Below are 20,085 nucleotides of genomic sequence, written 5' to 3' on the forward strand. Positions count from 1 at the left end.
GATTCTCTGTAATAATGGGTTTGACGTCACTGTATCTTTCTGATAGCTTGAACGGTGTCGAGGCTTTAAATATTCAATCTGAGATTCTACCTTTAACACAAGATGTTCATAGGCCCTTTATTATTTACAGATAGATAGATACATTATTGATCCAGAGGGAAATTCAATATATATCAATACAATTTTCTCCTAGAAAAAAAAGCAAAACATTTTTAGCTTTTTTTTTTTTTTTTGCATCAAACCTGTGAAGTCCTTTACAAAACACTCTGAAGACACTCTTCTGTCTCTGAAACCAATCCCATCAGTTATCTCAAAACGTTGCCCTCGATGTGAGATCGCTTTCTCTAAAGACAGTTCTTTTGGGTGTGTATTTTTTAATCGTTGCAGTTGTTGTTATTGTGCGTTTTTTTGCCACAAGCTTGTTAAAAGTGCACACTCACACAGGACACACACACAACCATACATCTTTTTATTTGATCTCCAAACATAAACACGAACACAAAGGAAAAACTGGCTTGACAGGCTGATGAATGATGGTTGCAGTTTCCGTGGAATTATGGCTCATCGGCGTCAGTAATTATCGTTCTTCCTTGGAAGTGGGTTGTTTACCGAGAGACACACCTGCAGATTTCTAGCATGTACAAACACTCGGCATTTTCAAAAGCTTGCGAACTTGTCATGGACAGTTTGTAGTTCAAACTTACTTATTCTCTAACTACAGCAAAGGCTAAAACAGTGCATAAAACATTCCCCATAAATGAACCTAAAATGATTAAAAGTGAAATATCCATCTGATCCAACGTAGGAATATTCAGTGTAAAGTAAAATAAACATCTAATGTTGTTCTCTGCAGCAGCAATATTTAGATAAGTTGTAAAAAAGTATTTGTTGTTTTTTTCCCTTGTTACTAAACACACGCACCACCACCAGAGTATTGGGTTAACAACCAGTTATAGTAATTCTGCCCGCCACATGACAGCTGATTGACTCCCCTCATCATTTTTCATAAATTTGTTTTTCTCAGTACACAGTTTGTTATACTAAAGAATGCTGCAAAAATACTTTAATCACTTGGCCATAGGTTTCATTGCCGCTAATTCTGCAAAAGATAATGACCCAGCCAAAAATCTTAATGCTTTAAAGTCACATTTTGACTTTCATCAAACATTCCCACAAGACTTTGTCTTCATTACAAACACTGTGGTATGAGATTCTATCTTCTCTTAACCTGGCCCTGCCCTGCTGCACACCCAACCGCACAACTATTGTTAGTTAAATAGTTTGTACTGATGTTTTCCTTCATGCGATGCCATGCAATCAATGTCGAAAGTGTAGCGAAATGTATCTTTTGATCGAGCTATTAAAGAATGAAGTAGAATAATGGATTAGTCACAATTTACATCAGGATTTTTTAACAAGGACCTTTTGAGTAATAAATAGTTGAAAAGAAACTGAAAAGAAATGTGATAGGCAGCCATTTCTCAAGTCTGGTTTTTTCTTTTACTATTTTCATTCATATCAAGCTATTTCTTGCTGAGCCTTAACAACTCTTTGGGATTTCTGGAGAATTTCGTCGCCTCGCTCAAAATGACCAAATCAACAAAACTTAATACACTACTCCTACCTCAACAGCTGACTCTGAAAGAACAATGATCATCATAAAGTAATGAACTGTAGGAGTTGCTCTCAGCGTTGCTGTTTCAAGTTTGTCCATTGCTCTAGAGATCTGTGTGACCACTGTTCATATGTGGAATGCAGATTGAGGCCAGATGGGCAAATCTTGAGTCCACAACCATGTCAGGGTTGAAGGGTATATCAGGGATTGAGATGGCATCGAGATCATCGTTGGCCTCTGTGTTTTGCTCCTCGGCATACACATGAGGAGTATAATCAACCAGCTCCTGTCCTGGTGCTTGCAAAGTGTACAACTTCTGTAGTGTTTTTTTTTGGTGGGGAAGGAGAAAGTGGAATTATACTTTAAAAAAAGAAACTTGATAGTCGAACTTTGTGGGATTGATTAAATGATCATTTTTTCTTACCGTCTTCATCACTTGGGGCAAAATTTTTCCTTGAATTACGAGACTGTCTTGTTGAGCAGAATGTTTTCTTTGTCGCCCTGAACTCTGGGACATCAGAAGCGTGTATTATATTAGTGGCATCATTAATAACTGGAGGAGTCGTAACAGTTTTTGAAGTTAAACTTTAGCAAAATAAAAGTGGAACTGAATAATTTTTTCACAGGGTATAACATACGTACCCTGTGCGTTGAGCCTTTCATCTGCTGTCTTGTTCTCATCGATGTCGACGCCCCCATGGACTGAAAAAAGAGATACTCAGTGAAGAAAACTGGACAATAAGCCAACTTCAGAAATGTCATAAAATACAGCTTTATTATCATGTCTTTAGCAGAAAGCCTAAGATTGATCAGTTGCTGTTTTTTTTCCCTTTTTTTTCTGTGATGTCATTATCGGGAGAAAAACAATCAAAGCGTAAACATTTCTGTACCGTATTCAGAGAGTTTGCTTGCTGTTGAAGTGTTCCAGTTTGGGCTCTTGCATACATGGCTTGTGACACTGAAGAAGTTTTGGCCTTAATCATTGGCTGTGGAAACAAAACAAAACAAAAAAAATCACAAGTCACATTTTGACTAGATGAAAATAATAATTATAAAAATAAGTACAAGAGCAAAATGCTATCAGTGCTCATTATTCATAATTAAAACAACATTTAAACATCATTAAAATCAAATGTTATCTTTATTCTATTATTATTATTTTTAAACCTACTTGTGGTGCACTACTTGTTTGGACTTCGGATTTTCTTTTGATTTTTTCCTCATTTTGACTTTTAGGCTTGCGTCTTGACTTCACCTGTTGAATAGTTGAACAATAATTGAACACACTATGAAGCTTAATGCTACAAGTGGGTGTTAGTTTTCATTATTTGTGTATACAGTTTAGATAATAATCACACACACACACATAGTATAGAGTATATCTCAACATTATTAGCGAAGCTTTTGAGTGTAGAGTTTTTTTTAGATATAAATTACAATGATATTCAAGAGAAATAAACCCATTTGAAACAAATGTGTGTTTCGGACATGAATAATAATCAGGTACAGGTTATTGTGAAATCAAAGTAAATACTTTGCAGTCGTCTCCAGGTATCTCAGTGTTGCAGTTCATGAGGTGCTGTTCTGAATCCTGTTCGTCTGCTATTTTGTCACTCTTTTGCTTACATGACAGCAACAAAGCTAAAAGCAGAATGCCTGGGATAGAAAGACCACACAGACAAAAATCTAATCATACAGACAATTGATCATTAAACTGTGGAAGAGTTCATTTAGTTTTTATATTATGTATAGCACTTTCACACAATTAAAAAAATTGAATTTGTATTTGTGGTAGTAATTTAGACATACTGGAGGTCTTACCTGCAATCAGTAAGAATGCCAGAAAAAGGATTCCTATAAATGTTCCTCCAGCTGCGGCGCCGGTAGATTTGCGGATACGGCAGTTTGGCTCTTCTGGGTTTATGCATTCACACACAGTAACTGACAGGTTGTGGACAGCAGAGACGTGCTGTAAGTCTGACACTTCAAGCTGCAGCTCAAAGTGTCCCGAGTGAACTTTACTTTCTTTGATCAGGTTGACAGAGTACCCTGTACATGCAAAACAACAACATACATAACAAGCTCCAGATGGCAAAAACATCACAGAGGTTGACATGACACAAGTATGACTGTTTTTACTGGTTAAATGATTTTTTTTTGTCTCATTTGAAAGAAGTACAAGAGCTCACCTTGAGGAGGTTCAACTCTCCATTTCCCCTTCACGTCGCCAAGCAGAGTGTAGCTGAAAGGCCCAGCGTAGATTCCTTCATCCAAGTCAAAGGCCTCAAGCTTGGCCTTCGATGGTTTATCAGATTGGCAGATGTCCAATGTGTTTACAGCTAGGTATGGACTGTTGTCATTTTCATCCATAATTTGAAGGGTGAGGGTAGCAGTGCCTTCCATTGGAGGTTTACCTGGCCAACAGAAACAAAAATATACATTTCAGGATAAAAAAAAAAATAAATCACTGTAAATGTACAACAAATACAGTGATCTCCTTCATTTCATACCATTGTCAGCAGCAATGACATGGACAACGTAGGTGTTGTTTGTCACAAACGGCGACTCTCGGTCCAAAGGCTTTGTTGTGGTAACTTTTCCAGTCACGGGGTCTATTGTAACCCACCCAGCTTCATCGCCTTCTATTCTGTATCTGAAAAACAATGATGTGTTGTGTTCCATAGTTTTAGAGTTCTCAATGACATACTGATGTATAAATTGGTTGTCAGGACTTACTCTATTGTGTTTGCATCATGGTCTTCAGCTTTAAATGTCCCCAGGTCGTGTCCCATCTTCGTGTTCTCTTTCAGCAAAACATTTTTTTTGTTTTCGTAGAAGACCGGGGCATCGTTGACATCCTCCACATCCACGGTCACTGGAAAAGGGGGGTGGCTCTTTTCTTTGCCACCAATGATCACATCCCAAAGATCATTGGTTTTGCGAGTCTTCACTTTGCAGGTGTGAAAGGGGATCTCATTCTCTACAGTGATATTCAACTTCCTTTGAGAACTGTCTTCAAAGTCCAGAGGCTGCAATAGATGTTGATCAGATGTTGGTTTAAACTCAAATGCTGAAAGCCTTGACAAAGTCATGTTCCAATATCTTCTAGGGGTGTTGTGCACTGAAAACATACCTTTTCCACAACTAGTATTCCATCATTCGTCTCGGGATCAGTAGTGATTTTGAAGTTTTCTTTGGTGTCTCCATGGATTGTATATTTGGCTTTCCAGGCTTGTGTACCTTTGCTGTCTTCATCTTTAACTTGCACACGTAAAACAACAACATTATCTTTTCCTTCTGTCACTCTCCCTGGACCCTGGGAGATAAAAAAACACATTTTTTAAATGTAAAAACACTAATAGCTCTAAATGGTGCACTGTGGAGTTTTGGTAGAGAAATGTGAAAGTTGGAGAAATGTACAGATTCTGTTGTATATTGTATGATCATGACTCTGTGGTCCCTGTAGCACTGTTTGAAGTTATGGTGGAGGAAAGGGGGGACATCAACAGTGAAACTGTAACTCTCCTGGTAGCTTTTTAGCTCCAAACAGCATCCCAGGGACACTTTTTTTATTTTTTTTATTTGAGTGAAGTTTGTGTATTTAGTTCAGAAAACAGGGCGTACAATTGTTCTCCAACTTTCAAATGATATTACCAAATCTACATAGTGTCCTTTTAAATCTAGTTTAAGTTTTTTTTTTTTTTGTTTTTTAAAGAAAAAGACTCACAGTTTTTCCGGTGATCTCCGGAATGTGGTTATTTCCATCGTCTATATGGATTATAACAGTAGCGGAGCTGGAGAGTTTTACATCTTTTCCATGGTCTGTGGCCACCACAGTAATGACATATCTATTAGCTGTCTGATTCATTAAAAAGAAAAAAGTCTTTGAAACATATTGAATGTAGCCCTACAGTTACATGATTAGAGACTTGGAAGCTTTAAGATGAACTGATTTGTTGTCACGTAAGTTACTCCTCTCACCATGTGTTCCAGACAGCCTCTGAATGAAATGACTGCCATGTCTCTTTGATCCAACTGTGTTAAGTAGAACTCCATATTTTCATGTTTAGGAGTGACTTTGGTCATTCTGATGTCAAATTTTCCATTGTCTCCACTGTCATCATCAGTTGCCTTAATGAAGATCACTTTACTGCCTGCCGGAATCAGAAGAAAACAGATTGTAAAAGGTCATGAAATTGTATTTTTAATTCACGTAAATTGTTGTGGCATGAGCAAGTTACCTTGTAATGTTGACTCCGGTATTTTGACCTCGTACACCTGTTGGATGAACTTGGGTGCGTTGTCGTTTGTATCCACAACTAATATCTCAACACCGAGCTGTGTGTCTATTTCCTTGTTCACCTTCTTTATTGCCTTGAATTTTAGCTGTGATGAGAGGCAAACATTTCATGAAATTCAAACCTTTAGATACACACTTCACACACACACACCCACACACACACACACACACACACACAGTTTTGTACTTTCGATGAGATCATTGTGCATTCAGTTTTTCTTACCTTCAACAACTGGTAAGTCTCATAGTCGACAGGCTTGAGTTGGGAAACCACCCCTGTGGCATCGTTAATTTTTAGGGTGCCTATGGGTTCCTTGAGGACACCCTGGCCTTCTATTTCGAAAAAGGTGAAGTTTCTGTCTAATTTAATCTGGAGTGAAAACACAACAGCTGTGAACTTTGCAACGACCCTCCTGCATCTCATAACATGTGCTTTACATATCCATGCATTGTATCTGTTTTTAGATACTCACTGTCCCCAGTTTATGAGGGAAAGGTCCTTTATAACTTTCATAGATTTTAAAGGAATCAATGATCCAGTCTCTTTTTTGTCTCCGGAGAATTTTTGGAGATGACTTGTGGACTCCTAAACACTGTAAATGAGACATTTTGGTTACAGTGGATTGATTGTTAATGGAACTTGTTTTAGATGATATGATGGGGCGGCAGTAGCTCAGTCTGTAGTGACTTGGGTTGGGAATCAGAGTCCCAGCACGGACCCAGTCCAGAAATCAAAAACGACTTAATGCAGGACACGCCTCAAAAAATATGCACATCATGCTTCTTCCAGTGCCTTACTGTACACACAAAAATACAGAACCCGCATTTACTGCATTAGTTGTCATATGACTCCAACTACAATTTCAAATTCATAAGAGATTTCATTCTTAGGGGATTCCATTGTTGAACACCATGAAGTATTTCTGCATACTGTACAACTCACAGTCGACCTCCTTCCTAATTTGTTCCTTTTTTCTTTTCTTTATAAGGATAGAAGTTGATGTTCTTTAGCTTCAATTAAAGGTTTTGTGTTTATTTAGCAGACATTTTTATCCCAAGCAATTTACATCAGAGAGTAAGTGCAACACATGCAAGAACCTAGAAAGTAGGAGACAACGTCAGTAGGTGCAAACACACATCTTGAAATCTGATCGACACACAGGCGCTGACAGGCAATGCACAGAAAAAAAAAAAACAGAACACTGTTGGTGGAATTTAATTCAGATGTAGGCACTTCCAAAGATGAATTCTTACCAGCATCATGACCAAGCAGAGGTGTTTTCCCTCCATAGTGTATCCAGATTATCAGGCTAATTATTATCTGCACAAAAGTTGGTCTCAATCAGCTGAATGCCAGTGCGGGCTCTGGCAGCAGTATATACCTGAGTGAGAGGGAGGGCTTGTGTTAAAAGTATGTCACCCCGCGCTATGCGTTCAGATTGGCTGGGCGTGGACCAATTATATTCAGTGTTTGTGAGGGCAAGTGTGCCGTAAATGCGTGCCTGTTGTGTTTGCGAATTAACATGTATTGTTAGCCATTCAAACTCTGCAACACAAGTATGTTGAGAACTTGTTTTTTTTGTCCAATTGACAATACTTCACAAGAGTTCAGTCATGCAAAACAAACATGATTCTTGTCGAGGGGAGAACATGTATTTAAACAATGATGTACTTTAAAAAACATTAAATAAAAGTAACAGAAATAAAAAGTGGATTAGTCGTACCTTTTCCTTTGTTTAATAAGTGTAGTATAGTCTGAAGATCTTCAGAATGGATCTCAACTAATCTTAGAATTACCTTTGTTAATTGTCATGCTTTCCACCACAAGGTCTACTAACAATCTTTTACCAACCTAAACAAGACATTTTAACTTATTTTACACTCTTGAAAGGTTGTGTCATGATCAGTGTGCCAGCATGATCATTTGCTGTGTGTGTTTTAGAGAGAGAGAGTGTGTTAGAGCCAGGGTGAAAGAATAATCATCAGATTAAAGTAGTGCTCTTCTTTAGTTGGGCATTTGAAAATACTGTTTTCTTAAGTTCATCATAAAGATTTGGTCCACGCATGCTCCAACAAAATATGATGGCGTTATGATGGCATTGGAAATTTGCTGACTGACAACTAAGTGAGTGACACTCTATAAATATTTGCTAACACAGGGCTCTTTGTTACATTTGTGTGCACCTGCAAAGCAACTCTATGCTGAAATGTTATCTTTAGGTTCTGAAGTCTGCAGTTTGGGATAATGCAAACCAGTTTTGATAAAACTTTGACCTAAAACGTGAGCATTTTTATTAGGCGAAACTATACTTATTATAGAAGCATCGTAGACAACCCTATAGCACAGTTGAATAAGTGCATTAATGTAAGTCCTTTTATTTTTTAATAGATAGGAACGTACAGCTCGTGGCTCAACATTGCTCCCTTAGAAAGGTTGAGAGCGTCTTTTAATCACACTAACAATCTCTTTGACTCACCAACAAAAACAAAAGCAAAAAAGCCACATCAATCATTTGGCTGAGGAGAAAATCCTGCAGAGACTTGTGAATGTTCCAACCAACAACATACCTCGACACCCCCATTCTGCAGTCAGGCACAGCAGCTGCAAGAACATTTACCAGCAACTAAAGAGAAATCCATTCTCAAGAATGATTAAAGCCCTGCAGGGAGATTCCAAACCTGTGTTACAAAGTTCAAAATGCTGTTGAGTACATCACCTTCCTTGGAAGGACCAGACAGGGGCCTCTATATTTTTCTGTGGATGGGTCATAAATATTGGAGAAAAAGAAAAGCAAGATTGCAACCTACGCCCTCTCCTGCAGCTCCAACCCAAAACACTGATAACAAAGCCTTGTGTCAGATTGCTATTTCAATAATTAAGAGTTGGAGTTACTTTGACTCACTTTAATAATGTCAATGTTATCATTTTATAGCTCTGTCTGCTTTATCAACACTGCTATTATCTTTTATTATTTCTGTCATATATTTGATACAGGTTCATTTGTATCTGTCTGGGTTTAGTATATGGATCAAAAAAGATGTCAGAAGGACATGTTACTTTTTGCCACACCTTAACCTGATATGGCCTCCCTGCGTAGTACTTACAATCACATGCATTCATCAAGAAACAAGTTCTTCCACTTCTGCTGACAGGTCGGGGGGGGGGGGGAGTGAACATCAAACCTGGAAAATCACATGTCAAATATAATCACTCTGGCTGGAAATGGTTTTGCATCGACACGCAGGGTTCATGATAGGATCTAATCGTGTCACAACCATTTTGCAGACATGCATGCTCACAGCATAAAGTACTAACACTGTAGACCACCTATTTCATTGGTTTGAAAAGCAATGTCCAGAAATGAGCTCAGTATCATTATCAGGGATGTCACTGGAATGACAGGATTTATGGGGACTCTACCCTTCTAAAAGACTACAACGTTTTTAATTCTTTAAATTCTGCTCATAAATACATAGACATAAAATCAGACAGCGATGTTAAATTTTTTTGAAAAAGTTTTTAGTCTGTAAAGTTTTAGTTTGCCTTGATTTCATTTAAATTGATTCACTATGTTGATCCTATTTGTGAAAATATCCGACTTTTATGAAGATTTTACCCCTTCTTACCCAAAAACGTTTTATTTATTTTTTAAAAAGAATGCATGTTGAAGACCACTGATACATCAATACTCAAAAGAAAACATAGCAAAACATAGCCATGGAAAGCGTGTTTGATCCACACCTCCATATGAACGGAAGATTAACAACCACAAGGACAATTTCACTATCCAGTCATCATTGAACAAGGATTTCTGACAAGTCACACAGCCTGTCCGTCGTTTTTTAAGAGACCTTTTACAGAAGTGTTTCTTGAATATCGACCAGTTTTCACACAGATAAATGCACACTTAAAAAAAATCCAAATAATACTGCCATGAATACACTTTAAAAACTAGAAATGATGTGCTGTCCAATGCACTGCAATGTGGCACTGCCAAAGAAGTAAAAAAAAAAAAAACCTGTCAAATAATCATACACACCCAGTCCCTGTCAACACTTAACTTTTCAAAACTACCAGAGCATAACAGTTAGTGCAAGTGCTCTAACTCAAAGTTCAAGCAAGCAAATACAACTTAGTCTGTAAAATCTATTGGATAAAATCAGCAATAATATATTCACATTGCTAAGCACAAATACAAAACTCTCTATAACAGTAAAGCCAGATAATTTTAGTATTATTAGACTTTAGTGTAAATCTCAAATGAGAAGCAAAAAGAATTAGTCCACATAAAATTAAAAAAAAACTTAGTCGAGCTCTGCCTTTTAATGCTTTATCTCTTCTCTTGAATTCCCTTACGCAAGATGCCTCCCAATGTCTTGAACTTTGGTCCCAAGTCATTCAGAAAGTTCAGATCGTCTCCATGGTTGCTGAGAGAAAGCCTATCCAGAGACTGAGCTCTGCTTCCCTGTCCCTCAAAGGCATACTCCTGGGGTTGGTACACTGGGTGGTCTGCTTGGTTTCCATTAATGGTGTGCAGTCTCTGTGGAAATGATGAGGCAAAAAAGACTTCTTGGTCATATTGTATTTGACAAAATCATGCCTCCACAAATCTATGTAGACATTCATCCAGCAACAAAATCAGAAATAATAATAATAATACGTTTTATTTAATGGCGCCTTTCAAGCCACCCAAGGTCGCCTTACAGAGGATAAAAGCAATACAGAAGGTTAAAACCAAACATAAAACAAACAAAAGACAGGTGTAGTGTGAAGTGACCAGTTAGAGTATGTATGTTTAAACAGGTGGGTTTTGAGTTGGGATTTAAAGGTGGAGATGGACTCTGACTGTCTTATGTGGGGGTGGGGGGGGAGACAAATGAATGAACCAGGATTTCGGTGCTGGACCAGTGACCAGTGTCAGTGTCCCAGTGCTGGACCAGTGATGGGCGGAGTCTCGAAATGTTACGGAGGTGGAAGAGGGCAGTCCGGGTGATGTTTCTAATGTGGGGAGCAAATGAGAGGGTGCTGTCAAGTATGACGCCGAGGCTCTTGACTTGGGGGGAAAAGGGTACAGGGAAACCGTCGATGATGATGGGTGGAACTGGGGTGTGTTGCGAGTTGGTGAGGGTGGATTTGGAACCGATGAGCAGGGCCTCGGTTTTGTTGTCGTTGAGTTTCAGGAAGTTCCTGCTCATCCAGTTCCGAATGTCATCCATGCAGGTGATGATCGAGGTGGGAGGGGTGGCGGCAGTGGGTTCGGAGGAGATGTAGACCTGTGTGTCGTTGGCGTAACAGTGAAAGTGGATCCCATGATGGCGGAGGATTGTGCCCAGGGGGAGGAGGTAGATGATGAAGAGTAATGGTCCCAAGACTGACCCCTGGGGAACACCCAGTGGAACACCCGAACACCCAGACTTGTGGTCTCTTATTTGCACGAATTGTTGGCGGTCAGTGAGGTATGATGAAAACCAGCGGAGTGCAGCACCAGGGATCCCAATGCCAGCCAGGCAGTCCAGGAGTAATGTGTGGGAGATAGTGTCGAATGCTGCTCTGAGGTCGAGGAGGATGAGTATGGTCAGAAGTCCGGAGTCAGCTGCACAGAGGAGGTCGTTGGTGATTTTCACTAGGGCTGTTTCAGTGCTGTGTTTTGGGCGGAAACCGGATTGGAAGGGTTCATGGAGGTTGTTTGTGTTGAGGTGGGACTGTAGTTGAGCGGCAACCACCCTTTCAAGTGTTTTGGAGATGAAGGGGAGGTTGGAGATGGGCCGGTAGTGGTTGAGGTCAGTTGGGTCAGCACCGGGTTTTTTCAGGAAAGGACTGATAGCAGCTAGGTTGAGAGTGGGGGGTACAGTGCCAGTGGTGAGGGAGGAAATATTGGTGATCATCAGAGAAATGGATGGCAGACAAATCACATATTCATCCAAGGGGGGAAACCTGGTGTAATGATCCGAGCACTTAATCAGAACTCAAACGGATGCAGTGATGAGGGATTTTGTTTAATTTAGGGAAACATATACATTTGAGTATTAGAACGTTTAATTAAAGCCATTTTGCCATTTGTTTTGAATTGGAGAATTTTAAAAGGAGTTATTTTCCTGCTTGTAGCAGCAGACACTGTAGGCATAAATGGCTGTAGATATTATGACTTTTTGCATGATATTGTAGGGCAGAACACCGACTTTAAAGGTGCTATATGTAACTTTCAAAAAAAGTGCATTTGTAGCGAGACCGCATGGCCGTCAGGCGAACTGCACCAGTAAACTGTTGTTCGCTCTCCCTCGTGTGCTCGTATGTACACAGATGAGCCTTAACATCGCCCCTGAAACACTTGATTTTTACTGGCATAATGTTTATAGACGGGGTAAGTGGTCATCCATGTGAGAGTCTGTGAAGGAGTCTGTGTGTCTCATTCTCCGTCCTACAAACGACAGGCACTGCCTGAGAGCAGGAGTGTGCGTTGAGTATGTCCGCCTGTGAGAGCTCCTAGGACGGATAGAAGTGTGTGGAAGGCGGCCTCTGGCTGTGCAGGTGAAGACCGGGAGTGTGTGATGAGAGTGGAGTGAGGAGGATGTTGAGAACGCAAATAAACTGACACTTCGTGGAGATCTTGTGTAAAATTGGACCTGGGCAAAATTGTATACAGGCAACACAGATAGACAGTGAACATTTCAGTTCACATTTAATATATCAGTTAAACGTCCCCCTATTAGAGGGTGATAAGAAATATCATATAATTATTCATAAAGCCATTTCGTTTTTTTTAAGTTACATACAGCCGCTTTAAAAGTAAATGAAAGATTCTCCTCTCTGTGACTAGTGGACTTGTTCTACCTCCTGAGCTGCATGCACCAAAGTTATTAGGCTTGCTATATGTTAAAGCTTTCACAAGGCGTTCATATAACACAGAACTGGTTTTAAGCTCTGTTTTAATGTGGGACAAGCTTCTTACCCTGCCAATGTGACCGGCTATGTGTTGATTTGACTTCTGGCTGAGAGAGTGGTGTCTCAGTGAGCCTCCCTGTTGACAAAGAGAAGGATCGTGAGTTTTCTGTAGCCAAACTATAATGTGAATAAGCTTTCCACTGTTAAATTAACATATTGTTCTTCACATACTTTACAAACATGCATAACAAGTTGTATACAATGCAGTCAAAAACGTACCTTCTTGTTGAAATACCCAAACTTAATGATGCACACTTCCTACCTTGTAGGTGTTTGTCCTGTTTGTATTCCATTCAGAGTACTAAAATGAATGAAATGCAAATAATAAGTACCCTCACTTGACCGTATCTGACAAACTCTACTGAGTTATTGAAACTGAAAAAAGATTTCTCTCAAAGAAAGCACGTTAGATAATTTCATCAGGATCTTATTAATTTATAGCAATAAGGATTGGTTTAAAACTACAAAAAAAGCTACAGTTTGGGATATGTCCTTCATTTTACTTCAAAGTTCGTACAGCGTATCATAAAACATTTGAAAGATATTTTGGAAACCATTTTGTTATCTGGAGGGAGGGGGAAGCCTTCACACAAATCATAGGATGTGGTTAATGAGCCTTGATTGGTTTAAGGTGATGTGCCTTAAACCAACAAAGCCATTCTAACCACATCCTTGGCAGGATGTTATCCCAATGTCTTCCCAGCTGATATACTGAACTTGGCTTCAAGAGCCTTTTGCACACGCCTGGAGTTTACTACTTTACCGCAGTGAGTACACAACATTTGCATAAAAAGTGGTTGCTTATATACAATAGCTTTAAAATCCAGGCTGTGGCTCCCCCTTGTGTATTTAAACAGGCAGTGTGCTGATTGAGAAAATAAGAAAAAAAAACCCAATGGACCTTCCAGATGACATGTAATAATCAGCAATGAAATGCGGCACCTATTGTAACCACAGCTGAAGTTACTCACCATGTTCTGACCTCCTAGGCTCCTAACTGTGTCCCTTTGATTCTGCATGGTCATTGAGTTCATGTGACTGGTAATCTGTAAGAGAATGACTGTAAGGTCAAATCAGGCAGTGTAGTAGAGGACAAGTACAGACACGCACCACTTAGCAAGTTAACTTTATTATTTGGATTCAGTCGTCTAAAGTCGTCTTAAGTCTTTGTTCCTCTGACTTACCATGGTTTGTCCATAGCTGTTGTGTGTTTTAGTGTCCTGGATCATTACTGGAGCCGCCTTGGACATCTAGTAGAGTCAAAGGAAATTTAAAAGAAAACTTAGAATCAGGACCCAGTAAAATTGGCTGTGTTTGTGTTAACAGCTTTTACCAAAAATGATCTTTTCTTTTAACGTCTGAAAATGGAAATGCAGAGTTTAAAGAGAACATATTATACCCCTTTTCACCTTTTCAAACAGTCGCCTGTGGTGCAAATGAAACATCTGTGCTATGTTTTGGTCCAAATATAACATGAATCAAGCAGCAGAGGAGGTTTGTGACTCTGTAGAAACCAGCCCTCTCAGAACGCTCCGTTTTGGCGTGTGTCAACAAATGCAAAAAGACCCCCCGGTAGAGTTTTCCCAGTAGACATCACTCCTCTGTTGTGAGAATAAAAATGGTAAACTTAGGGAAAAGATTGCTCTAGGCTGGAGGTGGAGTCCATGGGTGGAGATACCAGGGGAGGGGAGGGAATTTTCTTACCAGAATCCAACTTGTGATGTCACAAACTGAGAACATTTGAAATGGAGCATTTTCCTCTGTGTGGTAAGACTTATGCAAACTGCTAAAAAAGAACTGGATGGATTTATTTCAAATTTTGTGGGTCAATAGATACTCAGGTTACCCAAATAAATATTCAAAAACCTTGTAAAAGTGGATTTTTCATAATATGTCCCCTTTAACTTCTGTAAATAAATCTGTAATTCAGGATGCAGATGCCTTAGCGGTTAGGTCACATCTCAAAGTGGGCAGTGTGGATTAAAGTATGACTTCCAGTTCCTTTCCTGTTTGTCACTCCTCACTCTTTCTCACCAGTGTCGTACTCTATCCAACAATCCTATCCAAATAAAGCCATAACCCAACCCCAAAATAAATACATCAAGCATTCATGAATCATAGTTACCATTTCTATTCAGATTTGAATGCTAAACGTCAAATTTCCATAAACCTAGAGTCATTAAGCACTTTCAATAATCATTTTAAATTTAGCTGGTGTACCACAATCCTTTTTATCTAACACTCAAAAGTAATAGTTGCAGTAAATGTGATCAGCATGTTCCAGAATAAATGAAGTAGTCCATCTTTTCTGCAGTAAATCAAAGCTTGTTTCTCGCATTATGTCATGCTACTGTGAAAGTTAAACCTGTTAGCTACTAGTTTCTCAGTTTTGCACAAACCCTATAATTTATGGCACAAATATGTACACATCACACATCTCAATCACAACTTTGGTTTTATCTCTACCTAGCTGTCATCACTCCAGGTAGAAAAACAAAGAAAAGAAGCCAGAGGGACTGGATTAAGCTGTCACTCATGTTTTAACAAGATTAGCTGAGACCTTTTCTGACAAACCTTGGCTGTTTTCTTTATGTAACTCCTTTGTTCGCTGAATGAATACCCTCAAGGCTTGATTTGTCACCTAAGTGAATCATCGAAGGCCTGTATCTCAAAAAAGGTCATCCACAAATAGATTGAGGGGCAGAGGAGGAGTACCTGTTTGGTGCCCATTTTTATGCCGTCTGTCACAGCCTCACTGAATGTTGGTGTCAGAGGCAGAGTGGGCGCCGCCTGGCAAAGAAGAGAAAAGGGTAGACCCAGCCAAACAAATAAGTATGAAACATATTGGGGATAAGTATTGTTATAGAATTTTGTAATAGATGTACTTTCTGTCCACACACAACATTTCAAACACACCTTGCATTGAGAGCCTCCCCCTTCTTGGTTATACTTGATGAGGGTCTGGTTACCCTCATCCTCTGCAGTGGGGATGGAGAAATCCTTTCCACACTGACACATAAAAATGAGTAGCAGTACTGCAGACACACATTCAAATAGATGAGAACAGAGCTCAAATTGTATCTTTTCCATAAGAATCTCTGAACTGGTTAGAACACTTGGCTCATCTGAAAGAGCCAACAAACAACTTTGGCTCTGTAGTGTTACCTTGTAGTGTGATATTACTTGGCCAAACTCTTCCTGCCTTTTTAAAACACCAGCCACTGAAAGTAGCGACCAGCCAAAAATTGATAAGCCTGGTCAACACCTGCTGCGAGTGAGTTTATCACTGTGGCTGGCTATCAATATTTGTTTCCCTTTATTTTCCCCACGTGGACAAATTATTATTATTTATTTGTTTTTATAAATGTAATTACAGTTTGCTCACTCAGTGCAAATAGCCATATAGCTGGATGTCTCTTTTCCAATGTTTGAATCACAGTATAAATATACAGTATTTATAACTCCTTCCAAATATCAGTGAAGTTTACAGAAATGGTTATATTTTAAATGTGTATTTAATCTAATTCTTTTACTGTTAAGATGTTCGAAATTATAATTATACTGAAGCTAGTAACTGGTCTTTTATAAAAGTATAGGACATGTTACTAAGCAACATCGCTGTATTTGTGTGTCTGAGTGTGTGTGCAGAGCTCTGGTTGTTTCTCTACGTGTGCTTCCACTATCCAGAAATCCAATTTAAATTTACAGACTGCGGCTTCGATATTTCCCAGTTGCATTAACAATACAAAGACGCAATGTTGAAAGGACCTTCAAAACACAGTTCTATTAAGAAACTGCACTCTGAAAAGGGTTTATGTCAAATCTCCAATCAGATATGCAACCCACAGTTGATTTGGTTCTTATTTCTTTTAAGTATTTTATACCAAAAAAGGTCTTATCTTCGCTTTTGAAGTTGAAGTTTGTTGGTTGTCCTTAAATTGTGCAATTGTGACAAAATTCCAGCATTATGCCTCTACTAACAGGGTTCATGTAAATGACATGTTTGAGCAAAATAGAAAAAAAGCAAAGGGAAGCGCTGTTGTATGAACACAGAGCTAAGAACAACAAGCCCAGAGGAAATTTGAATCAAATGCCGAGTAATGTCTTTCTTTTTTTCATAGAAATGCATTACCGATGGTTATATTTAGTTGATGTTTTTGATATCTGCTATGTTCATGTTTAAAAGTTGCATATTATTTCTTTAACAACAAGCAAGGGACCAGCATAAATGATTTATGGCATGTTAACGCCTTCACAGCAGAGAGTATCTTATTCAAAAATCTTGAGTAGAGAATTCTGCAATTATTAATATTTGTCTGGCCATGGTTTATTCCAGCTATTTCATTGGTATTGTTGAAGTGATAATATGACCATACAATCTTGAACAATTTGATTTTGGACTTAAGATAATCTACTTGCACTTCTATTAAGAAAGATTTACTGAGCGTAAACTTAAAAGTTTGTTCATGTTACCAATGTTTGGCACACTTACACAAGAATAAGAGGAGTCCTACAAAGATCAGTCCAATGCCTGGGGCCCCAAGGCTCAATGAGATTGGATCTTTGCCTTTGCAAACATTCTTCTCTTCACAGTCACACACTGTCACCTCCAAAGTATCACGTCCAATCATGTTCTGTTGGTCCTGAATCTGTAGGGGCACTGTGTAGTTACCATAGGGAAGCTCTTTCAGGCTGACAAGGCCAGCTTCTTCTCCTGTATGCATGTAAAGAGAGGTGCGTTACTTTTTGATTGGAATTATGTAATATTATTATTGTTAATTTGAATTCAGGGTCAACAGAAATGAACTACCAGTGGCAGGGTCAAATTTCCATTGCTGTGCCAGAGTTTTGTCATCATCAACCAGGGAGAAAGTAAAGGGCCCACTGAAAGGACTGGCGTCTGAGTCACTGGCTTGCACCATGACCTTGTTTGCCTTATTTCCACACAAAATAACGCCTTGGTGGACCAGCAGAGGTGTATTGTCATTAATATCCCCCAGGTGGATCTGGACAGTGCATGTACTTGTGCCTTGAGGATTACCTTGGCACAAAGCGAACAAATAAAAAACCAGTTAGTTCATGGAGGCACTTAGTTTACTAGTGTTCCCTTTTATTGAGCTTTCTTTTTTCATAAGAATGTACTCCATATTGGAACATCTTGATACCATTGTCTATGGCAGCAATGACGACTTTGTAAATGTTTGTTGTGTTATCAACAAACGGAGACTCTCTATCCATCTTCTTAGTTGATGTAACTGTTCCGGTTTTCTCGTCAATGGTTACCCAGTCAGCTAGATCTTCTAACAGAGCAAATCTAATATAAGGAGGAGGAAAGAAAGTGAAACAGAACATATAAGTTGAACACACTGAATGGCAATACCAGTAACTACTTAAAAAAAGACCCAAAAACAGTATAGATCAGGCTTTATCATATTACAGCCTTTAAGTTAAGAGGACATACTGTATAGTACAAAAGTATTGTAGACACCAACCTGACCAGGTCGCCCTCTTCATCATGAACTTTTGGTGTGTGCAGCTCCTTTCCTGGCTCTTCTTCTTCCTTATGGTACACATCCACTGGATCTTTGTCAAATGTTGGTGGGTCATTAATGTCAGTCACCTTGATTGTAATGGATACTGAATCTTCGGCAGGTTTTTTTCCTTTGTCATCTTTATAATCTTTGCAAATAGTTAAGGGTTCCGCATTCTTTACTCCAACCTTCAGATTGGCTTTGGTTGTCTTTTCATAATTCTTTTTCTGTAAAAAAACAAAACATGAATCAGTACGTTGTGTGGCATCTTTTGTATATTGATTATACAATTAGTTGAACGTGACACACTTAAAATGAGCTTCTTTCGGTGTGAAACCAGCAGATTACCTTGATGACGCTCAAGATTCCCTCGTTAGTGTCAGGGTCGGTTTCAATCTTGTAGTTTTCATTCTCATTTCCTTCTATAAAATAATATACGGCACGCCAGCCAGGAGTTTTCGGAGTGTCTTTGTCCTCTACCGCAATTCTCAAGATATCATCTTTGATCAACGCTTCTTGCACCTCACCATGGTACTAGATATGCAAAAAACAGTTTGAATTTTACCATCATGCATCAATATGATAACACCAATAATTAAGGTGAAGTATAAAAAAAAAAAACATGCCTCCCTGCTTTTGAACGTTGGCAGATGAGTGTTTGTGTCAACAATATTGAGAGTAACGACAGTCGTTGAGGACTGCATCGGTTCTCCGTGATCATTTGCTTTGAGAGTAACTTCATACTTCTTTTCTTTCTGAAATATATGTAAAAAATGCTTTTTAAACATTTTTATTAAACAAAAACTGACAAATCAGTAGTTTCTTCTTTTTGCATTCACAGGCTAAACACAGTTGCACGTAAAAATCATAAGTCAGTCTTACATCATAGTCGAAACATCCATCAAGGGTGAGTCGAAACTGTTTGTTGTTGATCTTACGAAGACCAATCTTGGGCTCGCTCGGTTTCTGTGAAATCACGCTCACGGAAGTTCTCGAATTAGGTGTGTTCTCCTTGTCTATGTCGTTAACATACAGTAGAGCTGGCAAGTCCACTTCAAGAGGATGAAGAGGGGCAGAAAAGAAGAGTTAATTTGTTAAGAAACGAAGAAATTGAAAAAAGTACTCAATATGATAATAACTTTGATGAGTAATATTCCAGGTCTGTAGGGGAAAAAACTATTAATGTGAATAACGAAAAAAAAACCTGTATACTGACTTTCACGTGTACTTTCATTGACCTGTTCAGTCATTTGAGGAGGGTGAAATGTAGGTGCATTGTCATTTATGTCTTGAAGATCCACATCAAAAGCTAGTTCCTTGTCCAGTGCTTCTCCTGTGTGTTTGTGCATGATATAAAACTTGATCTGTTGGGATAGGTTCTCATGTCAAATGATTTATACAGGCTTAAAATCAATACGTAATCCATTTGTTATTTTTAATCTAGTATACATATAAACTCACATGGAAGGGTTTTGTATACTTCTCTCTGTCCAAAGCTCTATTGGCAATCACTTCTCCAGTCTCTTCATCGATCCTAAAAACTCTGAGTGGTGGTTCATCCACACCCATTCCACTTATGTGGAACTTGTGTTCTCCCGTCATGTTATTAAACATCTAGTGACAAGACAGAAACCATTGAGATCTATTGTGTCCTTCTTTCATTTAAGCAAAAATCTAACCACCAAAATAATCTCAT

The 20,085-nt window shown here is 38.8% G+C and overlaps 3 protein-coding genes across 5 annotated transcripts in view; 1 reads left to right on the plus strand and 2 right to left on the minus strand.

Annotated features, from left to right (window-relative positions):
- The window catches only part of LOC306834328 (uncharacterized protein), a 79,792-nt gene that overhangs the window by 4,016 nt on the left and 55,691 nt on the right, over nucleotides 1-20,085 (plus strand). The window lies entirely within an intron of this gene.
- Nucleotides 453-7,884, minus strand: LOC306834327 (cadherin-13-like). 2 transcript variants are annotated; one of them, XM_079360174.1, is made up of 17 exons: nucleotides 7,170-7,884; nucleotides 6,389-6,508; nucleotides 6,139-6,285; nucleotides 5,857-6,001; nucleotides 5,597-5,769; nucleotides 5,343-5,474; nucleotides 4,749-4,931; nucleotides 4,352-4,644; nucleotides 4,126-4,262; nucleotides 3,805-4,029; nucleotides 3,437-3,664; nucleotides 3,150-3,271; nucleotides 2,787-2,870; nucleotides 2,506-2,601; nucleotides 2,258-2,317; nucleotides 2,040-2,123; nucleotides 453-1,931 (listed from the first exon to the last, which is right to left on the minus strand). In XM_079360174.1, exons 1-17 carry the CDS (start codon nucleotides 7,203-7,205, stop codon nucleotides 1,719-1,721), a joined length of 2,478 nt encoding a protein of 825 aa, XP_079216300.1. In that variant the 5' UTR covers nucleotides 7,206-7,884; the 3' UTR covers nucleotides 453-1,718. The 2 variants fall into 2 exon arrangements, with proteins under 2 accessions (XP_079216300.1, XP_079216299.1); XM_079360173.1 differs by having other exon boundaries at nucleotides 4,126-4,268.
- Nucleotides 8,843-19,991, minus strand: cdh26.1 (cadherin 26, tandem duplicate 1; the record flags this gene model as incomplete). The annotated part of the gene is made up of 13 exons (XM_079360041.1): nucleotides 8,843-10,456; nucleotides 12,866-12,934; nucleotides 13,121-13,159; nucleotides 13,830-13,904; nucleotides 14,043-14,108; nucleotides 15,574-15,893; nucleotides 17,351-17,572; nucleotides 17,669-17,899; nucleotides 18,024-18,172; nucleotides 18,351-18,616; nucleotides 18,738-18,923; nucleotides 19,272-19,355; nucleotides 19,851-19,991. 13 exons carry the CDS (start codon nucleotides 19,989-19,991, stop codon nucleotides 10,247-10,249), a joined length of 2,058 nt encoding a protein of 685 aa, XP_079216167.1. The 3' UTR covers nucleotides 8,843-10,246.

Source organism: Symphodus melops, assembly GCF_947650265.1.
Source record: "Symphodus melops genome assembly, chromosome: 13".
NCBI lineage: Eukaryota > Metazoa > Chordata > Actinopteri > Labriformes > Labridae > Symphodus > Symphodus melops.

Bases quoted from the DNA above. Each gene is read 5' to 3' on its own strand.
- LOC306834327 (XM_079360173.1), bottom strand. From the start codon at position 7,205: ATGGAGGGAAAACACCTCTGCTTGGTCATGATGCTG. The intron at 6,509-7,169 runs GTAAGAATTCAT...TCTCATTTACAG, and splicing joins TCTGCTTGGTCATGATGCTG to TGTTTAGGAGTCCACAAGTC. The intron at 4,645-4,748 runs GTATGTTTTCAG...CATCTATTGCAG, and splicing joins GAATACTAGTTGTGGAAAAG to CCTCTGGACTTTGAAGACAG.